This window comes from Cervus canadensis, chromosome 2, assembly GCF_019320065.1.
Source record: "Cervus canadensis isolate Bull #8, Minnesota chromosome 2, ASM1932006v1, whole genome shotgun sequence".
Taxonomy (NCBI): domain Eukaryota; kingdom Metazoa; phylum Chordata; class Mammalia; order Artiodactyla; family Cervidae; genus Cervus; species Cervus canadensis.
This window is the reverse complement of record NC_057387.1, coordinates 94903727-94925747: the sequence shown is the minus strand read 5'-3', so window position 1 is coordinate 94925747 and position 22021 is coordinate 94903727. Positions and strand designations below refer to the sequence as shown.

Below are 22021 nucleotides of genomic sequence, written 5' to 3'. Positions count from 1 at the left end.
ACTAAGGGGTCTTGACAAAATGGTTTCAATAGAATGGGAAGGATGGAAGACCGATTGGAATGGATTAAAGAGAATGAAAGAAGAGGAAGAAGAAATGCCTACAGACAACTGTCTTGATATAAATGGAAGCAGAGAAATAGGGAAACAGTTGAAAGAGTCAAAGGAATTTTCTTTATTTATTATTCTTAAGTGAGAGATTGTAAAGCATATTTATATACTTATGGGAATGGCTCAGTAGAGACCAAAACTTGATCCAAAAGAAAGAACAAGAGAATTCCTAGGGTGATTCCTTGAGTAGGTTAGAGGGATGGGATGGGGTCTCATCCACAATGGGATCCTGGACAAGGACATGAACAGTCATCACCGGAACAGGAGAAAGGCAGAGTATTCACACTCATGTTGACGGCTGCAGCAACAGGAGCATGAGGGAATTAGATCTCTTCTAACTGCTTCCATATCCTCAGAGAAACAGGAAGCAACTTCTTTAGTTAAAAGGGAGGAATGTGGGTTGTTGATCTGAAGAGAAAAAAAGAACATGTGAAATTATCATCTAGGAAAAGTAAGAGAGCAAATGGATCGTGAAAATGTAAATTCAGCGTGGCAGTACTAAATGCCCACTTAAGATTGGCAGTCACAAGCCAACTCATTGGAAAAGACCCTGACGCTGGGAAAGACTGAAGACAAAAGGAGAAGGAGGCAACAGAGGATGAGATGGTTAGATAGCATCACCAACTCAATGGATATGAATTTTCGCAAACTCTGGGAGATAGTGGAGGACAGACGATACTGGTATGCTGCAGTTCATAGGGTGGTAAAGAGCTGGATCCCTGGAGTAGAAAATGGCAACCCACTCCAGTATTCTTGCCTGGAAAATTCCATGGACAGAGGAACCTGGTGGACTGCAGTCCACAGGGTCACAAAGAGTTGAACATGACTGAGCACATACACCCTCATAAAGAGTTGGACAGGACTTAGTGACTGCACAACAGCCTGCATGATGTATTTTTCTCCACATTCAGCTGCCCGGGTATAGGCAAAAAACAGATGGAGAGTTGAATTTAACAAGTGTTGGAATATATCAATATTTAGACGACTACTATAAGGGAGAGAGGCACAAGTCTGGAGAACAAGGTTATTTTAATATTAGACTGTTAACTCTAAAGAGAGAAGGAAGTAAAGACATGAAGGAACTGAGGAATAGTGGGTTTTTAATTATGTCTCTCCCATGCTGTAACCTTCTTAACAGAAGAACATTGCTACTCCTCCTTATATCCTAGCACCTGGTCCAATGCTGGCATATATCAGATTCCTAAAGATTTGTTAACTATCCAGATTTTCTACTATAAATACCATTTGCTGACTTTTTTAAATGGTAACTGAATCGAAAAAGCTCTACTTCCTCTCACCTATTGTCTGCAGTCTGATCTCACGCTCTTTTCTCTTCTTTGAGGGTCACCAGTGACTTTTTACCAAATTCGGACTCTGCTCTCCCCATCTATCCCAGGCTCAGATTCTTTGCAGTGACTGAAATTTCCACACTCCCTTTCTTTCCTCTACTCCCATTCCTTCTTAATATTTCATACTTCTATGACTTCTGTGACATTATTCTTTTCTTTCAACCTCTTAATTGCTCTTTCTCTGCCTCCATCCTGCTGCTACACAGTTTATTCCCTAAAAAAATTTGCCTTCAGTCCTCCACCCTTTTTTTCCTATATAAACCCTTTCCTTAAAATTCCAATTATTCTATGTAGATATGTACCTGAATCTTTTTCTGGCCCTATATTCTCCCCTAAGCATTAAACCTAAATTTCTAACTGTACTCTATATATATTTTTACCTGGAAGTTCTGAAGCAGCTAAAAATCAACTGCTCCTGACTCTCCTATTTCTATAAATGGCACATTCATTCTAAGCCCAGCAGGCTCAAACCAGTCACTTTTAACTCCTCCTTAACCTCATACCTTTTCTATTATCAAATCCCTTCAGCTCTCAGCTCAACATTGCCTCTTACTTTGATTCTCAACTCCTTTCCTAGAGCCACAATCCGAGGTAATAGTATATTCAATCTTTTGATCATGTCATTGCCCTGCTTAAAACCCTTTATTATATATATATATTTTTTGCACTTAGAAATAAAGTTCAAATTCCTTACCATGGCTCATTAGGCTCTTCGCATCTGGCTCTTTCCCACTTTCAACTTCATCTCCTACTACTCTGATTCACACTGAAAGCCAGGAACATCGGTGTCTGCATTCATTGCATTCACCAGATCTTTCCAAAATCAGTGTCTTTGCATTTTCTGTTCCCTCTCCTTGGAACACTTTTCTGGCCAGCTCTTTCTAATACTTCAGTTTTCAAAGGTCATATCCTCAGAGAGGCTCTCCTCAAAACTTTGTGAAATTTCCTTTCCTCATATTCTGTTATCATATAACCTTATGTATTCCCTACATAGCCCTTCATATACTGTGAAATTACTTCATTTCTTTTTTTTTAAATCGAACTATAGCCAATTTACAATACTGTGTTAGTTTCAGTTGTACAACAAAGTGGTTTGGTCTCATTTCTTTTCTTTTTTGGCTGTGCCACATGGCTTGCAGGATCTTATTTCCCAACCCCACAGTGAAAGCATAGAGTCCTAACCACTGGACCACCAGGGAACTGTTTCATTTTTTTTTTTAATGTGTTTCTTTTGTCTCCCTCTCCCTGACTATTACCAACCCCCAAATATAAACACTATAGACAAGAAACCATTTTTGGCTTGTCCAGTATTTTCTTTTCCTGGAACACTGTGGGCACTTAATAATATTAAATGATTAAAGAATAAACCTAATTCTAGAACATCATTCCCTCTCAATTCATAACAGCCATCTAACTCCTTACTAGTCTCTATCCTCTTTTATTCTTTCTATTCAAACACAGTCTAACTGTAAAACATCTCCATTGAAAAATGAAATGGTTCCCCCTGCCTCCATACAATATTAAACACAAATCCCTAAGTTTAGAATTCAAGGCCCTCTTCAACATGACCCTTTCCAACTTTCTAACCCCTACACTTTTTCTCTTCAAATGTTACTCTCTAGCCAGATGGAACTGCATCTCACAGAACAGAGCTCTACAGTTCCTCACCTCCATATCTGTGTTTCTGTTGCTACCTAATCCTGCAACCTCCTCTCCAACTTTCTGCATATCCAAACCTGTGAGGAGGTAACTATGAAATAGCGAGCAAGAAAATGGTGGCTTAGATTTGGATGGTAGACAAGTGTAAAGAGATTATGGATATAGATTTGGAGGTAGAGTTGGCAGGGCTTGTTTAATGACAGATTGGATGTGAGGAAAAAAAAGATTCTGTGACTCAAGTAGCACAAAATAGTGGTAGTAATGGAGATGGTGGTTCTATTTCTGAAAAAAAAAAAAAAAAAGGGAACACTAGAAGAGAAACAGTTTGGGTAGGGGGAGCTGCATTAGAAATCAAGAATTCTGCTTTGACTATATTAAAATTAGTATGTGCTCTAGTTATCTGAGTGGCAACTGGATATAGGCATCTGGAATTCAGAAGGTCAGAGCCAGAGATAAGGTTTATGAATTATCACTATGAAGATGTACATTAAAGCCATGGGACAGGACAAGCTCACCTTGGGAGAATGAATACAGAGAAGAGAATGAGGCCCAGTTCTGAGCCCTGGAATAATCTCAAATGAGTTAGGAAGAACATTAGGAGAGTGTGATGTCAGAACAGCCAAGACAACAAACCGTTTCTAAGAAGACGTGTCTATGACTAATGCTGCTAAGAGGTCAGAAAGGTAAGAGAGAAGTGGCCATTGGTCGAGCAGTCCGTGAACAGCAGTAGAGACAGCAGCCGGACTGAAATGGGAAAAAGTGTTGAATGAATCACTGCAGAACATGGATTATTCCTCAGCACAGCTGAAGTCCTAGCTTCATTAACTTCTTAATGTCTTTACCAGAAGCTGATATATAGTAATCACAAATTTCTAGGATAAAATATGGGATTATTTTTCCTAAAGATGCTAGGCTGGAAAGGCGGCAAAGAGACAATTAAGTCTGAGTTTGAACCTGTCCTCTGACACTTACAAGCTAAGTGTCTTTAGGACAAGTTTCTTAACCAAGTTAAGCTTTAGCTGCTTCATCTATAAAATGAAAATATTAATGTTATTAATGATACCTACCTCATAAGGTTGTTTTGATATAGATACTGCATGTAAAATGCTTAGTACAAGGAAGTTGTTATTGTTGCCATTATTCTTTAGACAGTCCCTTTTTAAAAAACAAAACAGAACGCAAGACCTTATTGTCCTTGTTGTTGTTTAGTCGCTAAGTGGTTTCCAACTCTTTCATGACCCCATGGACTGTAGCCTGCCAACCTCCTCTGTCCATGGGATTTCCCAGGCAAGAATACTGGAGTGGGTTGCTATTTCCTTCTCCAGGGGATCTTCCCAGTCTAGGGATCAAATCTACATCTCCTGCATTGGCAGGCAGATTCTTTAATCGTCCTTAGGCTATGTTAACTGTTAAAACTAAATGTAGAAATATCTAATACAGTTTCCCTTATCTATTTAATTATACATCCCATCTTTGTAAATATAGAGACTGATACATCCACCTTATGAGATTCTAATATGCCCACACAGGTGGCATGAAAATTGTCTTATCCTCTACCTATCCTCATCAACCTAAATTATGTTGAGTTTTACTCTCTGAAGTCTAGATTGAGGAAATCAATAGAGTTATTGGAGGGGTGGATTCCCAGCATATCATTAATAACTTCAGGCTGTGCCCATGACTTCTACTTCACACATAAGGTCAACAGTATACATCTTACTTCATCATATTTAGGGATTTTAAGGCTTTTTGTTTTACTGCTACATAAAAATAAAAATTGTTGCCTTTTTAGCATTAATTTAAATATTTAAATGTGTAGGAAACGGATAGTTAGCCAAACAACTAAAATTATGTATCTAAATTAAATAAAAACATGAAAAAATTTGTATATAAAGATTTAAATAAAATGCAGGAATCTTTGTATACCCAGAAATAAATCATGCTAGTAGAACACTAGACAAAATGCTGAAAAATACTCACCGCAAGGTCAAAGTGTAATCTCCCTGCATTTTGGTTGAGGCATCTCTGACCAAGAAGGTACCATCTGGCATGTCCCGTAATTTGTCATTTACCTCCTCCCTGAAGAAAAGAATTATAGGAAAAAAAATTTTTTTAAATCTAAGTGTTGGTTGTTTTCTTCACATATTATCACTAAGACTAATTGGGAGGTGGGGTCTAAGATTATAGAATCATGGGGGCTGTCAGAGGTCATTTAGTTCCTCCCCCAGATATGCTTTTGTTTTGATTTTCGGTGTTAAGCAATCCCAGGATAAGTATTTGACTTTTTAAACTCTTCCAGGTTTCAATTGTCTGTAGGGAATACCTGTTTCCATTAAGCCTTTAGGGCTTCCTTAGGCAGGTATGAACTTGTAGAGTGTCAGAAAAAAACAGCAGCTGTTTAGAAAGAAGATTAAGTTTAAGCAACAGTGGCAGCTGGGTCAGATCAGAGTGGGGATAATTTACTCAGTTCACAACCTTTCAATAATATTCTCCAATTTGAATTTATACTGACAACAAATTCCTTCTGCAGAGATGGTTTAGGACTTTAAGGAACAATACTAGAAGACTCAAAGAAAATGGCAGGACATAAAAGAACCTTGAGTTAGAGAACCACATGGTCTTAAAATATAAATTAAGTAGTACGTAACTATAATAGATCCTTTTTTTGTACATTGCTAAAATTTAAATTTTATGTTTAATATCAAAGATATTAAGTCTTCTTCAAAAAATTAAATACAGAATTACTGTATGACCCAGAAATTCCACTTCTGGGTATATGCCCAAAGAACTGAAAGCAGAATCTTGAACATTTATACACCAATGTTCATAGCAGCATTATTCACAATAGCCAAAAGCTGGAAATAACCCAAGTATTCATCAAAGCCAAATGTCCATAAGAATGAATAAATTAAAATGTGGTATGTATATATAATGGAATATTATTCAGCCTTAAAAATGAAATTCTGAAACATGCTACAACATGTATTAACCTTGAAGATATTGTGCTAAGTGAAACAAGTCAAACACAAAGAACAAATGTTACATGATTCCACTTATATGAGGTACCTAGAAAAGTCAAATTCACAGAAAGAGAAGGCAGGTGCTGGAGAAAACAGAAGAAAAAGTGAGTTAGTATTTAATGGGTACAGAGCTTCACTTTGGGAAGATGACACTTTCAGAGATGGCGGGTGGTAATGGATGAACAATAATGTGAATGTACTTTATGCCACTGAGCTGTACATCTTTAGATGGTTAAAATGATATGGAAAAAAAATAAATGAGTGCTACTTTGACAATGGGAAAGGACAGACAAGAGAAAGAGGACAAGCGTATCGAGGAAGACAGAAGCAACCTGAAATCTGATTTGGCAAAAGTGGGTATAACTTTTAAAAAACAAGAAAATACAATGTTTGAATTTAAAAATATATATTTATCTATAAAATATAGATTTATCTTTTTTTTCCTCTACATTCAGAGTTTTCCAAAACCACATTTTACCCAAAAAGCAAATCTGTCCTAGAGTCCTGTTTCTCAAAAGGAGGTGAAGAAACATAAAAATCAACTGGGGAGGTTATAAATGCAGATTCCTAAACCCTACTCCATTGATTTTTATGTGTGCAAACACTGAGGAACCATTACCTTAGAAATGGAAACATAAGGAAAATTAAACATAGATAAATATTTTATCCCAAAACACACACATCTATACTAAATGTATAAGTTTCACTTATTCAAAACCCTATCCTCAACACAGTATTAAAAGTAATAACCATACCTACAATTTAAAGATTATCTTGTCTTTTTTTTGTGTGGGAAGAAAACCATCTAGAAAATTTTAAAGGTTCTCCTACACAGTTTTTAAAATGGTAATCTTTAAATGACAACTTGTGGGGCATTAAAAATATTCTTTTAAACTACTAATCTCAAGAATTATTTTTTAAACTCCATTCAACTATAATACTTAGTCTAATTACCTTGAAATATCCCCCCAGTACCATTCTGCATCCTGAAGAGAAACAGAACTGTCCTTTATTCCATTTGTAATGGCTGAAGTCATTGGCTTAGGTGGCTTTGGTGGAAGAGCTAGAAGAGAAATTTATATTGTTATTTTGTAACGTAAATTATTATTTGCTTTCTAATTTCCTCAAATACAGTTCATTAACCAATGTACATTAAGATCCCGGATAATTATAAATCAAAATAAGGATTATTTTCATGTTACATGTTAAACATTAGCCAATGAAAGAATCCTTCTAGAACTCTACCAATAAGTGCCTGAAAAAATGAAATATTCAAGCTATCTGCATTTTTTTCCTTCTTATAAAATACTAATTTTTTGTTGGATGCCTTTCTTCTAGACCAGGGTGGGGAATAGAGAACATCTGTGCCACCCTTCTTTCAAGGTGGCATTGTGAATGAGTGGCACTCCTTTCTTCTGTGCCATTGATTGAACCCATGCCCCCTGCAGTGGAAACATGGAATCTTAACGACTGGACTGCCAGGGGAGTCCCCTCAAAATCTGTATCATTAATGCTTCCAGGTACCCATTATCAGTGCATCAGAGTGAAATGAAGCCTGTCACCCTTGCCTTAGGTAGAGGAGTGAATGAACTGCATGAGCAGACATCACCGAAATGGCTCTGAAAGCAGTGAGCTGGTTCAGCTCAGCTTCCTGGTCCCCAAAAATATGTATTAAAAATCTACCATATGCAAGAATGTGTTAAATAGTAGGGATACAGACATAAGGAGGCCATGCACCTGGCCTTGAAGAGCTCACAGCATTGTGAAGATGTTCACTGTAACAGATGTAATTAAGACTCTCCATCTGGAGGATACCCACCTTTGTCAGGCACAATGGGGCTCCTTGGCCCTCTTGTTTCTTCAGTCCTGGCCAATCTGTCCCCTATTTTATGATTTACCAATAATCATCATGAACCATCTCATCTCTAAATTTGAACATTACATCCTATGGCTTTTGTATCTCACAGTTTGCTCTTTCTCACTACTTTCCACAGTGTTCTCTGTACTTCATTTTTCAGTGTTTTATTTAAAAACACTGGCTAGGCACCACAGCCTATGCAGCCGAGGGCTCAGCAGCTTGGTCAACAGGAAAAGGAGTAGCAAGGCCAGGGAAGCAGGTATTTAGCAAGCTATTCAAGTGTGTCTTTATGCCTATGTCTTTAACATAAAAATAAATAAATCAACAGTGTATGAACCGTGAACTTCCAGATGTTCAAGTTGGATCTAGAAAAGACAGAGGAACCAGAGATCAAATTGCCAACATCCACTGGATCATCGAAAAAGACAGACAGTTCCAGAAAAACATCTACTTCTGCTTTGTTGACTATGCCAAAGCCTTTAGCTGTGTGGATCACAATAACCTGTGGAAAATTCTTCAAGAGATGGGAATACCAGACCACCTGACCTGCCTCTTGATAAACCTGTATGCAGGTCAGGAAGGAATAGTTAGAACTGGACACGGAACAACACACTGGTTCCAAATAGGAAAAGGAGTATGTCAAGGCTGTTTATCGTCACCCTGCTTATTTAACTTATATGCAGAGTACATCATGAGAAACGCTGGGCTGGAGGAAGCACAAGCTGGAATCAAGATAGCTGGGAGAAATATCAATAACCTCAGATATACAGATGACACCACCCTTATGACAGAAAGCGAAGAAGAACTAAAGAGCCTCTTGATGAAAGTCAAAGAGGAGAGTGAAAAAGTTGGCTTAAAACTCAACATTCAGAAAACTAAGATCATGGCATCTGGTCCCATCACTTCATGGCAAATAGATGGGAAAACAGTGGAAACAGTGACAGACTTTATTTTGGGGGGCTCCAAAATCACTGCAGATGGTGACTGCAGCCATGAAATTAAAAGACACTTGCTCCTTGGAAGAAAAGTTATGACCAACCTAGACAGCATATTAAAAAGCAGAGACATTATTTTGTCAACAAAGGTCCGTCTAGTCAAAGCTATAGTTTTTCCAGTAGTCACATATGGATGTAAGAGTTGGACTATAAAGAAAGCTGAGCACCGAAGAACTGATGCTTTTGAACTATGGTGCTGGAGAAGACTCTTGAGAGTCCCTTGGACTGCAAGGAGATCCAACCAGTCCATCCTAAAGGAAATCAGTCCTGGGTGTTCACTGGAAGGACTGATGCTGAAGCAGAAACTTCAATCCTTTGGCCACCTGATGCGAGGAACTGACTCATTTGAAAAGACCCTGATGCTGGGAAAGATTGAGGGCAGGAGGAAAAGGGGACGACAGAGGATGAGATGGTTGGATGGCATCACCGATTCAATGGACATGAGTTTGAGTAAATTCTGGGAGTTGGCAATGGACAGGGAGGCCTGGTGTGCTGCAGTCCACGGGGTCACAAAGAGTCGGACACGACTGAGTGACTGAACTGAACTGGACATGAGACACTAGTCCTGACTGAAAGTCAGTTGATTTTGCCTTTGTGATAATTATCAAGGGTATGTTTCATTCACATAAGAGTACTTATTTTTCAATTACTGGTGTTACCACTATGTAAAACACACACCAATTGACACAGGCTGACTTCTGCACTTGATACACTATTTTATCCTTTCCCTACAGGATACAGAGTAAGTGTAAACGATGGTCAATTTTGATTTGCAAATGATGCTGAAATAACTTTGGTAGGGCTGGATGGTATTTTGTCGAATGAATGTCACAGTTTTTTACTAGTAAAGAAAAGGAAAAGGTATTTTGCACTATGGTGCCATTTTCTCTAAATAAAAAAAAAACAGCAGCTCTTTAGGTATCTCCACAATGTTTTCATATTTAGTGGTCATATTAGGAAAAATGATAATCTACTGATTATGAGTAGTTATGTTTTGTTATGACTGACACTTTCTTTGGGAAAAACATTGTATTGAGTCTTTGATTTCAGGTGTGGCTGAAGATGTAAACATATCACATGATTCATTTAAATACAATGATGCCTCTGAAGCACTCAAACAGCATTTGTTCTGTGTTTACAACTAGAACTACAGAAGAAAATCTCTTCAAGTAAAATAGTTCTAAATTAGAAAAAAATAAAATACTAACTTTGAATTCTAACAGATGTACAAAAAACTTCTCTCTCAAAAGACAACATGAAGCCCCGTCACAAACAATTCATTCCAAAAGCCATTAAGAAGGGGACTGGTCATGATAGCCAAGAGCTGGTGTCAGAGCCCAAAGCAGGTGAGGGAGGACTATGTCCTTGTACGAGGGCAGCAACACAGCAAGGATATCAGAGGTCCGGCGGGGTGAGGACGTAATCCTCACAAGGGCAGAGTGGCATAGTGTTGATGCTGAGTGACGGGCAATGGTTGGGGCCTGGAGGCACAGAGTGTTGGAGACCAAGCCAATTAAGGACACAGACCTAGGAGGCAGGCATCCCAACACAGTGGGCCAAAGCCAGATTAGGATGAAAGAGTTTCTAATTGGGTAGGGGAAGAGAGGTAGCAGGGGGAATGCAGCAATAGCTATGCAAGACTGGGTAAATACAGAGAAATGGGCCAAATATTAGTAAGCAAAACTACTAAAGATAATAGTCTAAAAAGGAAGTTACAAATACAGAAAGGCAGAAAAAAAGAATGAACCCTCTGGTTTGGACTGCAATTTCAGCTACTGATGTGAACTCATGGAATTCAATAGACAGACAGATGCATGTAAACGTCTATACTTACAGAAAATACAACTATTTCCTAGCTCTGTCCCCTAAGAGGTCCTGGGACCAGCAAAGTCCTAATATGCATACCTAACACCCAGCTCTTGGGTTGTAATGCCATTCTCTACTAAAAGGAACCAGGGCTCTGTGGAGAAACGGCTGGGGTGGGGTAAACCAAGTACCAAATGAACCTGGAACATAATGTAGTCACAAAAAGTAACCAAATACTCAAAGACTGAGGGGCCATGACAAAACAACAAAGTAGCCAGCTTGAAGGGGCTCCTACTACCCAATCTGGAATGATTGGAGCATCAATACAAATAACAGTAGTAAGGGAATATAAACCAGTAAACAAAACAGGAATCCATGTGTCCACACAGATGTAAACAAATAAATGAAAAAGCATAAAGATTAACACAGAAGCCTTATATAATTTTGAAGGCCTTCCCACAAATGCTTATTAATCAGGAAAGTAAAAAGATTAATATATATCCAACCTGGGCTGGTGATCTGTTTCACCCTTGATAGTATACTTGTCTCAATGCTATTCTCTCAGAACATCCCACCCTCGCCTTCTCCCACAGAGTCCCAAAGCCCAGGTTGGATGCATGAGACAAGTGCTCAGGGCTGGTGCACTGGGAAGACCCAGAGGGATCGGATGGGGAGGGAGGTGGGAGGGGGGATTGGGATGGGGAATACATGTAAATCCATGGCTGATTCATGTCAATGTATGGCAAAAACCACTACAATATTGTAAAGTAATTAGCCTTCAACTAATAAAAATAAATGAAAAAAAAAAAGATTAATATAATAGTGGAGAAACTTGGGAAACAAACCTTATTCAAGCAATCAAGGTAACTACCAACAGTAATGGTGAGATCACGCTACCAACAGGATGCACCAAGGACAAAACAAATACACACAAAACTGAATCGAGTCTTAAGGAAACATCAGACGAACCAACCACACTTGAAAGATATTCTACAAAATAACTGGCTTGGAATCTTCAAAAGCATCAAGGTCGTGAAACTCAAGAAAGACTGAGGGACTGTTCCAGATTGGGAAAAACCAGAGAATCATGCCAATTAAATACAATGTATGAGTGTGGACTGAATCTTTTTGTTATAAAGGACATTACTGGGACAATGGAAAAACCTGAATGGAATCTAAGGATGAGACGGTAATAATGCAGCGTTGTTCATTTACTGATTTTGATAGCTGTATTGTGGTTATGTTGGAGAAAGTTCTTATTTGTGGGAAATACAAACATGGACATCATAGACTATCATGTCAGTAACCTACTCTGAATGGTTTTAGAAAGCAAGTTATTTCTACTGTACATTCAACTTTTCTGTAAGTTTTAGATTGCTCAAAAATGTTTTTTAATGAACAAAAAAGTTAAAGATAATATTGTGGGGAAAGGGAAACAACATGAATGCAGTTGGTCCCCTTTCTCATACCATATTCAAATATTAACTCAAAATGGATCAAAGACCTAAATGTTAAGAGCCAAAACTACAAAACTTTTAGAAGAAAATAAGCTTAAGTATTCATGACCTTGGATTAGACAACAGTTTCTTAGATATGACACCAAAAGCACAAACAAGAAAAAATAAAGAAAACTGAATTTCATCAAAATTTAAAATTCTGTGCTTCAAAGGTCACCATCGAGAAAGTGAAAAGACAACCGACAGAATGGGAGAAAGTCTTCACAAATGATATATCTGATAAAAATTGTATCTAGAACACATAAAGAACCCTTGCAACTTAATAACAAAAAATGACTAAAATTAAACATGGGTAAAGCATCTGAACAGACATCTCTCCAAAGAAGATATACAAATGGCCCACAAGCACATGAAAAGATATTCAACAGTATTAGCCACCAGGGAAATGAAAATGAAACCAATGAAATACCACCTCATACCTACTTGGATGATTATAATCAAAGAAACAGATAACAACAAATGTTGGTGAGGATGTAGAGAAATTGGAACTCTCAATACACTGCTGATGGAATGTAAAATGATTCAACTGGCTGGAAAACAGTCTAGCAGGTCCTGAAAAGGTTAAATGAAGAGTCACCACATAACCCAGCAATTTCAATCCTAGCTATATATTTTAAAAGAAAGAAAACATAAAACCATACAAAAAACTGTATATAGATGTTCACAGCTGTATTATTTACAGTAGCCAAAAACTGGAAACAACCCAAATATCCATCAAAGGTAAATGAATATATAAAATGTAGTGTGTGTGTATGTGTATATACATATACATACAAGTATTATTAGGCAGTAAGAAGGAATAAAAACATGTTGTAACGTGGATGAACCATGAAAACGCTAGACTAAGTGGAACAAAAAGCAATCATGAAAGCCATATATTGTATAATTCCATTGTCCAGAACAAGAAAACATACAGCGACAAAGTACATGGTCGTGTAGTGTTGGACTAAAGCGGGAAAGGGGATGACAGCTAATGTAAGCACGTCTCTTTGAGGGGTAATGAAAATGTTCCAATTGCTTGCAGTGATGGCTGCACAACTCTGTGAATATACTAAACACTACTGAATTATATACTTTTTAAGAGGATGAACTGAATGGTATGTGAATCACATTTCAAAAAAGCTGTTATTTAAAAAAACAAACATCAGACTTCTAAAATGACTAGGTGGGGAGAACTTGCTATAATCCATTCTTTTTTCTAAGTAGCTACTTATTTATACCTATCTTCTTTGAAAGGGGTGTGGCATATAAAAGTAGATACAGTTGGAAATATAATTTTACAGAATTTAAAATTCTTCTACTTATAAGGATTAATAGTTTAAACCTGTGCTATACAAAAGCACTGCGCTATTACTATGAAAGGTACAAAGACAAGACACTCAAAAGAAATCTAGAGGCAATGACACTTAGAAACACATGACCATAATTCTCAGCAGAACAAGGCGAATACTGTAATAAAAGGAAAAGTAAGGTGCAATGGAAACCCAGTAAAAGCAACTGAAACCAGCAAAAAGAACAACTGAGTCTCTCCTGGGAAAAGTTCAAACACTGGGCTTGTCAAACCAAGTCCTCACTGAACTGAATGCCGTGACCAGCAGGGCCCAACAAGAACCAGTTTGGCCCAACAAGAACCAAATCACCGAAAGGAACCACAAAGACTTGCTGCTGTCTGTATTCCTTCTCTGCGGGAGCTCTATACAGAACTGACTTTACCAGAAGCACAGGGAAGCACCTACTTACAGATAATGAAAGTTCTGTGATAGTTCCACTACCAACAAACAGATAATGACCACGTCACATCTATTACAGATGGCTGCCCACAGCCTCCTTGAATCTTTTTCTCATCTGCAGAAATATAAGTAGAATGAAAAGATTACAAAGCTGTTTCTACATAAAGTTGCTAAAAGAACACAATAAGAAGGAATGAAATGCTGGATATTTTTATAATCTATCATCATTCCATACATATATAACAAGTATTTATTGAATACCTCCTATGTCCTAAGAGCTGGGAATATGGCAATGAACTAGATAGACACAGTCTTTATACTTATGGACTTTGTAATCCAAAAGGATAAACTTCAAGATAATTCATCACTACACCATCTTCTCACTGCTGATCATTCCATTATGTCCTCTGGAGCATCCTCCTGGATTATTCTCCCCATATTCTAATTAAATAAACTATTCTGTAACTTGAATGTCTTCCCAGAAAGTGTTTTTTCCCAATTCTTAGCCATCTCCGAAGTTTTGTACTCCCTAAAGACACTTCTAACCTTGCAGCTCATTCTTGTGGAAGGTTGCTCATTTTCCCACATCTTGTATACTCAAGGCCTCTGTTCTTTAGCGCTCAGTTTTCCCAGAAAGCCCTCTCTTCCTTCAACCATACAACTGACTTTTCCTTCACCTTCTTTTAATCTATACTCTCATCTACTCCCATAGTTTCTATAAATAATACCTGTATGCTGATCCCAAAACAGTATTTCTAGCTATAGCATCTTTTCTAAATTTCTGATTATCCGACAGAAGACACCTAACATGTGTCAAGCACTGTAGCTGGCACAGTGAATCAGAACAGTACTTTTCACACTTTAATGTGCTTATAAATCACCCAGGGATGCTGTAAAATATAGAACACTGATTGCTAGGTATGGGTTGGAGCCTGGAATTCTGCATTTCTAGCAAGTTCCCAGGTAATGCCAATGCTGCTAGTCCAAACTTTTCAGTAACAAGGAGCTTACAGATTCTCTTCGAAAGGTTTTTATGGAGCTAAAAAAAAAAAATTAGGCAAGTATAGAACAGTAGATAAAACACAGTAGATTAAATATATGTGATTCTTCAGTCCCTCTATTAATCATTTCAAATTGGCAATAAAATACATATTTAAAGGTATAAGCACTCAATAGCAAAAGTGATCAGAGGAAACAACATCAGATGATGGCAACAAAACTTTTAACACATGAAGAGCAACCAAATGAATTTGACTTGGTAGATTGCAAAAAACTGAAACCTAAGCCTGAAAAGAGAAAATCCAGTAAAAAAGGAATCACACCACTGTACTCTGTAAAGACCAGGACTTGGAGGCACACTGTATCTCTACAGGGAAAATTGAGCGAAGGGGCCAAAAATAGGAGAACTGACTGAAAGTGTACACAAAGAGCAGCTAGATCCCCAGTTTGCCTCCCCAGCCCCCATGCAATCAGACAACTACCTCTCCCTCCTCCTACACAAAGGCTACCTGTCACTCATCAGTTCACAGAAACAGTTATAGAGGCTCTGGACTCAGGGAACACCAAGTGCAACTGGGTCAAAAGGTAAGTCCTTTACTGAAAACAGCAAAGTTAAAGAAAAGTCTACTAAGTAGGTAGATTTCCCAAATCCCTTCCCCACCTCAGTTCTCTAAAATATTAGCCACAAAGCTTCTACCCCAAGGTATGAGTCAGGGAGATTTTTCACTGGAGAAACTCACAAGACCTCAGCTGTGAAGCCCATGCTAGAGCCTCATGCTCCAGAACAAGAGAAGCCACCACAATAAGAGAATAGCCACAACTATTCTCACCACAACTAGAGAAGAGCCCCCATGCAGCAAGATCCAGTGAAGCCAAAAATAAATATAGATAAAATAAAATTTTAAAAATAAATAAGTAAAATAGGATGCTCTTTAAAAAAAAAGGATATCCATCATCTTAACACCTTTCAGTGAAGGCCTCCAGTTACTATGTCCTTCCTACTTACATGGAGCTTCAATACAGCTATTCAGTATGTTATTCTTAAATAAGAACAAACCCTTTAGGGACTTCCCTGGCAGACCAGTGGTTAAGACTCTACACTTCCACTGCACAAGTTCAATCCCTGGTAGTGGAACTAAGATCCCACATGCCACATGGCACAACCCCCCCAAAAAAGAGAGAGTGAGAGAGAGAGCAAACTCTTTAAAAATCTAACATGCTATACAAGGACAAATCTTGAAGACACATCTTCATTAAGATATGAAGAACCCTGAAGAAATAAGCCAGTCACAAAAGCACAAACCATTGTATGATTCCTCTTATATGTGGTGCCTTGAGTAGTCATATTCATAGAGACAGAAAGTAGACTCCTGCTTGCCTAGGCTGATAGGGCGGAGAAGGCAATGGCACCCCACTCCGGTACTCTTGCCTGGAAAATCCCATGGATGGAGGAGCCTGGTAGGCTGCGATCCATGGGGTCGCTAAGAGTCAGACACGACTGAGCTACTTCTCTTTCACTTTTCACTTTCACACACTGGAGAAGGAAATGACAACCCACTCCAGTGTTCTTGTCTGGAGAATCCCAGGGACAGGGGAGCCTGGTGGGCTGCCGTCTATGGGATCACACAGAGTCGGACACGACTGAAATGACTTAGCAGCAGCAGCAGCAGGCTGACAGGGAGGGGGAATGGGGAGTCAGTGTTCAATGGGTACAAAATTTCACTCAGGTAAGATGAAAAAGTGCTGGAGATGGATGACAGTGATGGCTGCACAACAATGTCAATGTACTTAATGCCACAGAACTGCACACTTAAACACTGTTAAAATAATAAATTTTACATTATGCATATTTACCTCAGGGTTTTTTTAAAAAAAATAAAAAACCATGAGACATATAAGGAAAGTCACCAACATTAAAGAAGACCATAAATAAATAAACAAAAGGAACTTAAATGTAAACCAAAAATTCAAGAAGAAAATTTCTACAGACCAAAAAAGTATATCAGAAATACAAAAGGAAATACTGCATCTATGAAATACAAACAAGATCTATAACAAAGTAACATTAAAGAACAAGAGCCCTGATATACTAAAACTATAAGAGTTTTTTAAAAAAACTTTAATTGACAAGCTAGCAAATAAAGTTAAGAAAATGTCCCAAGAAGCAGAACAGAAAGAGAAAGTAATGAAAAATAGGAGAAAAGGCAAGAGAATTAGAGAATAAACTAAAGACCCAAAACGGAATTAAAAGAAGTTCCAAAAAACAGAAACATTTAAAATAAGTAAGAAAAAAATATTCTTAGAAATGAAGGACATACATTTCCAAACGGAAAGTGCCAAGAATGCCAAAAAATGAATGAAAAAGATCCACAAGGTACAACTCGGTGAATTTCACTTAAGCAATAAAGAGAAGATCTTAAAAAAAAAAAGAGAGAAGATCTTAAAATCTATCATAGCAGGGTGGGGTGGGGGTAGGGGGAAGGCAGATCACAAGGAACTAAGGCCTGGAATGTCTTTGGATTCCTCAACAGCAATATTGCAAATTAACAATACTGGAGGGAAAACCTTCAAGTTCTAAAGGAAAATGGTTTTTCAACCAAGAATTATATATCCTGCCAAATTATCAATTACACATGAGGGTAGAATTGTCATTTTCAGACATACAAAGTCTCAGGAAACTTCTCTTAGCACCTTTCTTAAGAAGCTCCTTTACAATGTCCTCTACCAAAATGAAGAAATAAACCAAGAAGAAAATGGTGTAGGATTCAGGAAAATGGACACCAACACATGAGAGAAGCAAAAGTAATCAATCACTAAGATAACAAGAGTATCAGGATGATAGCTGAAAACAATAACTGGGATTCTAGCAAGAGAACAATGGGGGACTAAGGAGGCGTGTTGAAGGAAAAAATTAAAATAACAGATTATTCCATGTTTAACCCCACTGTGATGAGTTTTATAGTTCTGTCATGGAATATGAGAATAACACTGTCATAAGCACATAAAAAGAATCCAGCAAATGTTTAAAAACTAAGGCAATAATTAATTCCAAAAAACATATAATAAAATATAATCATAACATACAAATGACTTGAACACTACTTAGTGTTCAAGTTCATAGTCACAATAGTGTAAACACTAAAAGATAATTTAAGAAACAATTATAACTGTGATATAACTATACTGGAAAATGGGTAAAGGGAAAATGTGTGTATGGCGTTTGTTGTTCAGTCGCTCAGTCATGTCAGACTCTTTGCAACCCCATGGACTGCAGCATACCAGGTTTCCCTGTCCCTCAGTGTCTCCCAGAGTTTGCTCAAGTTCATGTCCATTACATTGGTGATGCCATACAACCATCTCATCCTCTGTCACCCTCTTTCTCCTTCTGCCTTCAATCTTTCCCAGCATCAGTGTCTTTTCCAATGAGTCAGCTGTACGCATCAGGCGGCCAAAGTGTTGGAGCTTCAGCTTCAGCTACTATATTTTATCAACTATGCATTCAAAATAATTTACATCTACTTTATTTATACAGCAGAAATACTTTGTGCTACTGCACATCTCTTTCAAACTCTGCATTCAGCATATCACATTGGTAGCTTGAAATCAGCCCCAGGAGTATCTATTCTTCTAGAATCAACAAATACTATAAATCAGAGCTTGATTTACTGTTGTACTGATTGTCTACCAGGCGTCAGTACATTATGGCCCTTTGCATATTTTTGTACAGTGCAAAGAATGGATTTTTATATATTTTTAATAGTTGGGAACACACACACACACACACACACACACACAAAACAACCAGGCAACAGAGACCATAAGTGGCCTACAATGCCTAAGGGCTTCTCCAATGGCTCAGTGGGTAAAGAATCCACCTGCAAGGCAGGAGACACAGTAGCCACAGGTTCAATCCCTGGGTTAGAAAAATCTCTTGGAGTAACCCACTCCAGTATTCTTGCCTGCAGAATCCCATGAACAGAGGAGCCTGGCAGGTTACAGTCCAAAGGGTCTCAAAGAATTAAACATGACTGAGCAACTAAGCATACACAATGCCTAGAGCATTTACTACCTGGCTCTGAAAAAGTATGCCCATCCCTGATCTAGACTTAAGAAAGTGATCAAAAAATGTTATTTCAGTGTAATAATCTTAACTCCATGGGTTGCATCTTCAGTGTAACAAGAAATCAGATATTCAAAAACAAATGTACCTTCCTCACCATACCTGCTCCTCCTACCTACTCTATGCATTTGTCAAAACTCAGAACTGTACACCAAAAAAAGTAAATTTTACTATATGTAAACTTTAAAAAATTTTCTTTAAATCACAGAACTTTTTAAATGAAGATGCCTTGGTCCAACTCCCTAGAGATTCTGAATCTGTTGATCCAGAATGAGACCTGGGCATCTGTGTTTTTTAAACACAACTGGCAATTCTGATTAAAGAACCAAAAAAAAACCAGAAACAAACTAGGAAGAGAACCCCAGTCCTAATCTCATAAATGCACTGACTTCTATCTCTACAGTTTTCTTACTTGTAAAGTCCAGTTCTCCCCATGTTCTTCCACTTCTATGAGATTTCCAATTCCTTGAACTCATTACTTTTGATACAATGCGGGTATTCACTCCCTCTTGATCTCAACTAATACTCTCATCTCTTTTATTCCTCCTATTCTCCTAAATGCACCTGCCTGGCAAGACCCCTATCACAGCTCAATCCACTTTTGTGCTTTTTCTGCTCTCTCCTTAGGCTGCAAGACAGGGAAAATGGTGACACATTTTCAATTTGGTTTTACTAGTAATGATCTCCAATCACACATAGAACCCCTCAATGCAATCCAAAAGACTTTCCCTAGATTTGCCTCTTTCTCACTCTTCACTATGGGTATTTTAAACCTCCACCTTCCTCAAACATCATATTCCACCTCTCTTCACTCATCTTTTGGTAGACCTATATAACAGAAACAATAAACATATACTATAAATATATGTTATATATTGTATATTACAATATAATATGTTGTATATTAAAAATATACTATATAACAGAAAAAATAAACATTGTGAACTGAGCTACTTCAGTTTCCTGCCGTTTACCTATAAATATATATGCATCTATACCCATTCTTTATCTAAATTAGTCCTTCTACCTAATACTCCAGATCTCATCTCCTTTTACCACCAGAGGGACAACAGTTCTCCAACACCCTATTCCTACTCTCTTGTCTCTCATGCTTTACTGGCTCCTTTCCTACAAGCTCATAAATACACCCAAATCTCTCAGCTACAGGCCTCCTGACACAAGTGGTTCTTCTGAGGTTATAAACTCTTTTGAAAAGCTGATGAAACCTTTAAGACTTCTGTCCAGAAGAAAATAACACACATACGCAGTGTACATATAATATTGATGGAGGGGGATCCATAAATCCCAGATTAAGGATTCATATCCTACAACTTCTCTTTCTACCCAACTTTTATCAAAGAGCTGCATAATACCTGTGTCTCCATTTAAATTTCCTCTTGAATGCATCACAATCCTGCCTCCCAACCTCCCAACTCCACTGAAACATTTTTGCCCAAGGCAGTGACCCAATTGCTAAATGTGATAGACAGTTTTCATTCCTCATCTGCAGCATCTGATACTGCTAATAATTCCCTCCTCTTTGAAATACCCTCTTTACTCAGCATCAGAGACCCTATACCTTTGCACGCTTTTTCTCTCTGGTCATTCTTTCTAAACCTGTTACTGGCTCCTTTGCCCAGGCTAGCTGCCTCATCCATCCCACCACTCTAGACCAAGACATCACAAACTGGCGATCCACAAGGCTGACTTTAGTGGTCAGAACTGTATTGTTTTGACCTTACAATTAGTATTTCCCTCCCAACTCTACTCCCAGAGTGTTTTGATTTCCCAACACTTAAAAGTTAGGGAATTCTGCATCAAAATCTGAGCCACAATCAGTTCCCGGTCTTGTTTTGCTGAATGTATAGAGCTTCTCCATCCCTGGCTGAAAGAATATAATCAATCTGACTTCAGTATTGAATATCTGGTGATGCAAAGAAATAGAGGAAAATAATAGAATGGGAAAGACTAGAGATCTCTTCAAGAAAATCAGAAATACCAAGGGAACATTTCATGCAAAGATGGGCTCAAGAAAGGGCAGAAATGGTATGGACCTAATAGAAGAAGATATTAAGAAGAGGTGGCTAGAATACACAGAAGAACTATACAAAAACGATCTTCATGACCCAGATAACCACAATGCTGTGATCACTGGACTAGAGCCAGACTGGAATGTGAAGTCAAGTGGGCGTTAAGAAGCATCACTACAAACAAAGCTAGTGGATGTGATGAAATGCCAGCTGAGCTATTTCAAATCCTGAAAGATGATGCTGTGAAAGCACTGCACTCAATATGTCAGCAAATTTGGAAAACTCAGCAGTGGCCACAGGCCTGGAAAAGGTCAGTTTTCATTCCAATCCCAAAGAAAGGCAATGCCAAAGAATGTTCACACTACCACACAACTGCACTCATCTCACATGCTAGCAAGGTAATGTTCAAAATTCTCCAAGGCAGGCTTCAACAGTACATGAACCATGAACTTCCAGATGTTCAAGCTGGATTTAGAAAAGGCAGAGGAACCAGAGATTAAATTGCCGGCTCCACTGGTTCATAGCAAAAACAAGAGAATTCCAGAAAAACATCTACTTCTGCTTTATTGACTGTGCCAAAGCCTTTGACTGTGTGGATCACAACAAACTGTGGAAAATTCTTCAAGAGATGGGAATACCAGACCACCTGACCTGCCTCCTGAGAAATCTGTATGCAGGTCAAGAAGCAACAGTTAGAACCAGACATGGAACAACGAATTGGGAAAGGAGTACATCAAGGCTGTATATTGTCACCCTGCTTATTTAACTTATATGCAGAGTACATCATGAGAAACGCTGGGCTGGAGGAAGCACAAGCTGGAATCAAGATT

The 22021-nt window shown here is 38.1% G+C and overlaps 1 protein-coding gene across 4 annotated transcripts in view; it reads right to left on the bottom strand.

Moving 5' to 3' along the window:
- The window catches only part of PIK3R3 (phosphoinositide-3-kinase regulatory subunit 3), a 96762-nt gene that overhangs the window by 33033 nt on the left and 41708 nt on the right, over positions 1-22021 (bottom strand). For 3 of the 4 annotated variants that reach the window (XM_043461473.1, XM_043461475.1, XM_043461476.1), the window contains 2 exons: positions 7091-7199; positions 5097-5195 (listed from right to left, as the gene is read on the bottom strand). In XM_043461473.1, coding sequence (XP_043317408.1) covers positions 5097-5195; positions 7091-7199 — 208 coding nt within the window. Of the gene's footprint in view, positions 1-5096; positions 5196-7090; positions 7200-7955; positions 8019-22021 lie in introns of all 4 variants that reach the window. The other variant, XM_043461474.1, reaches the window with a different exon arrangement.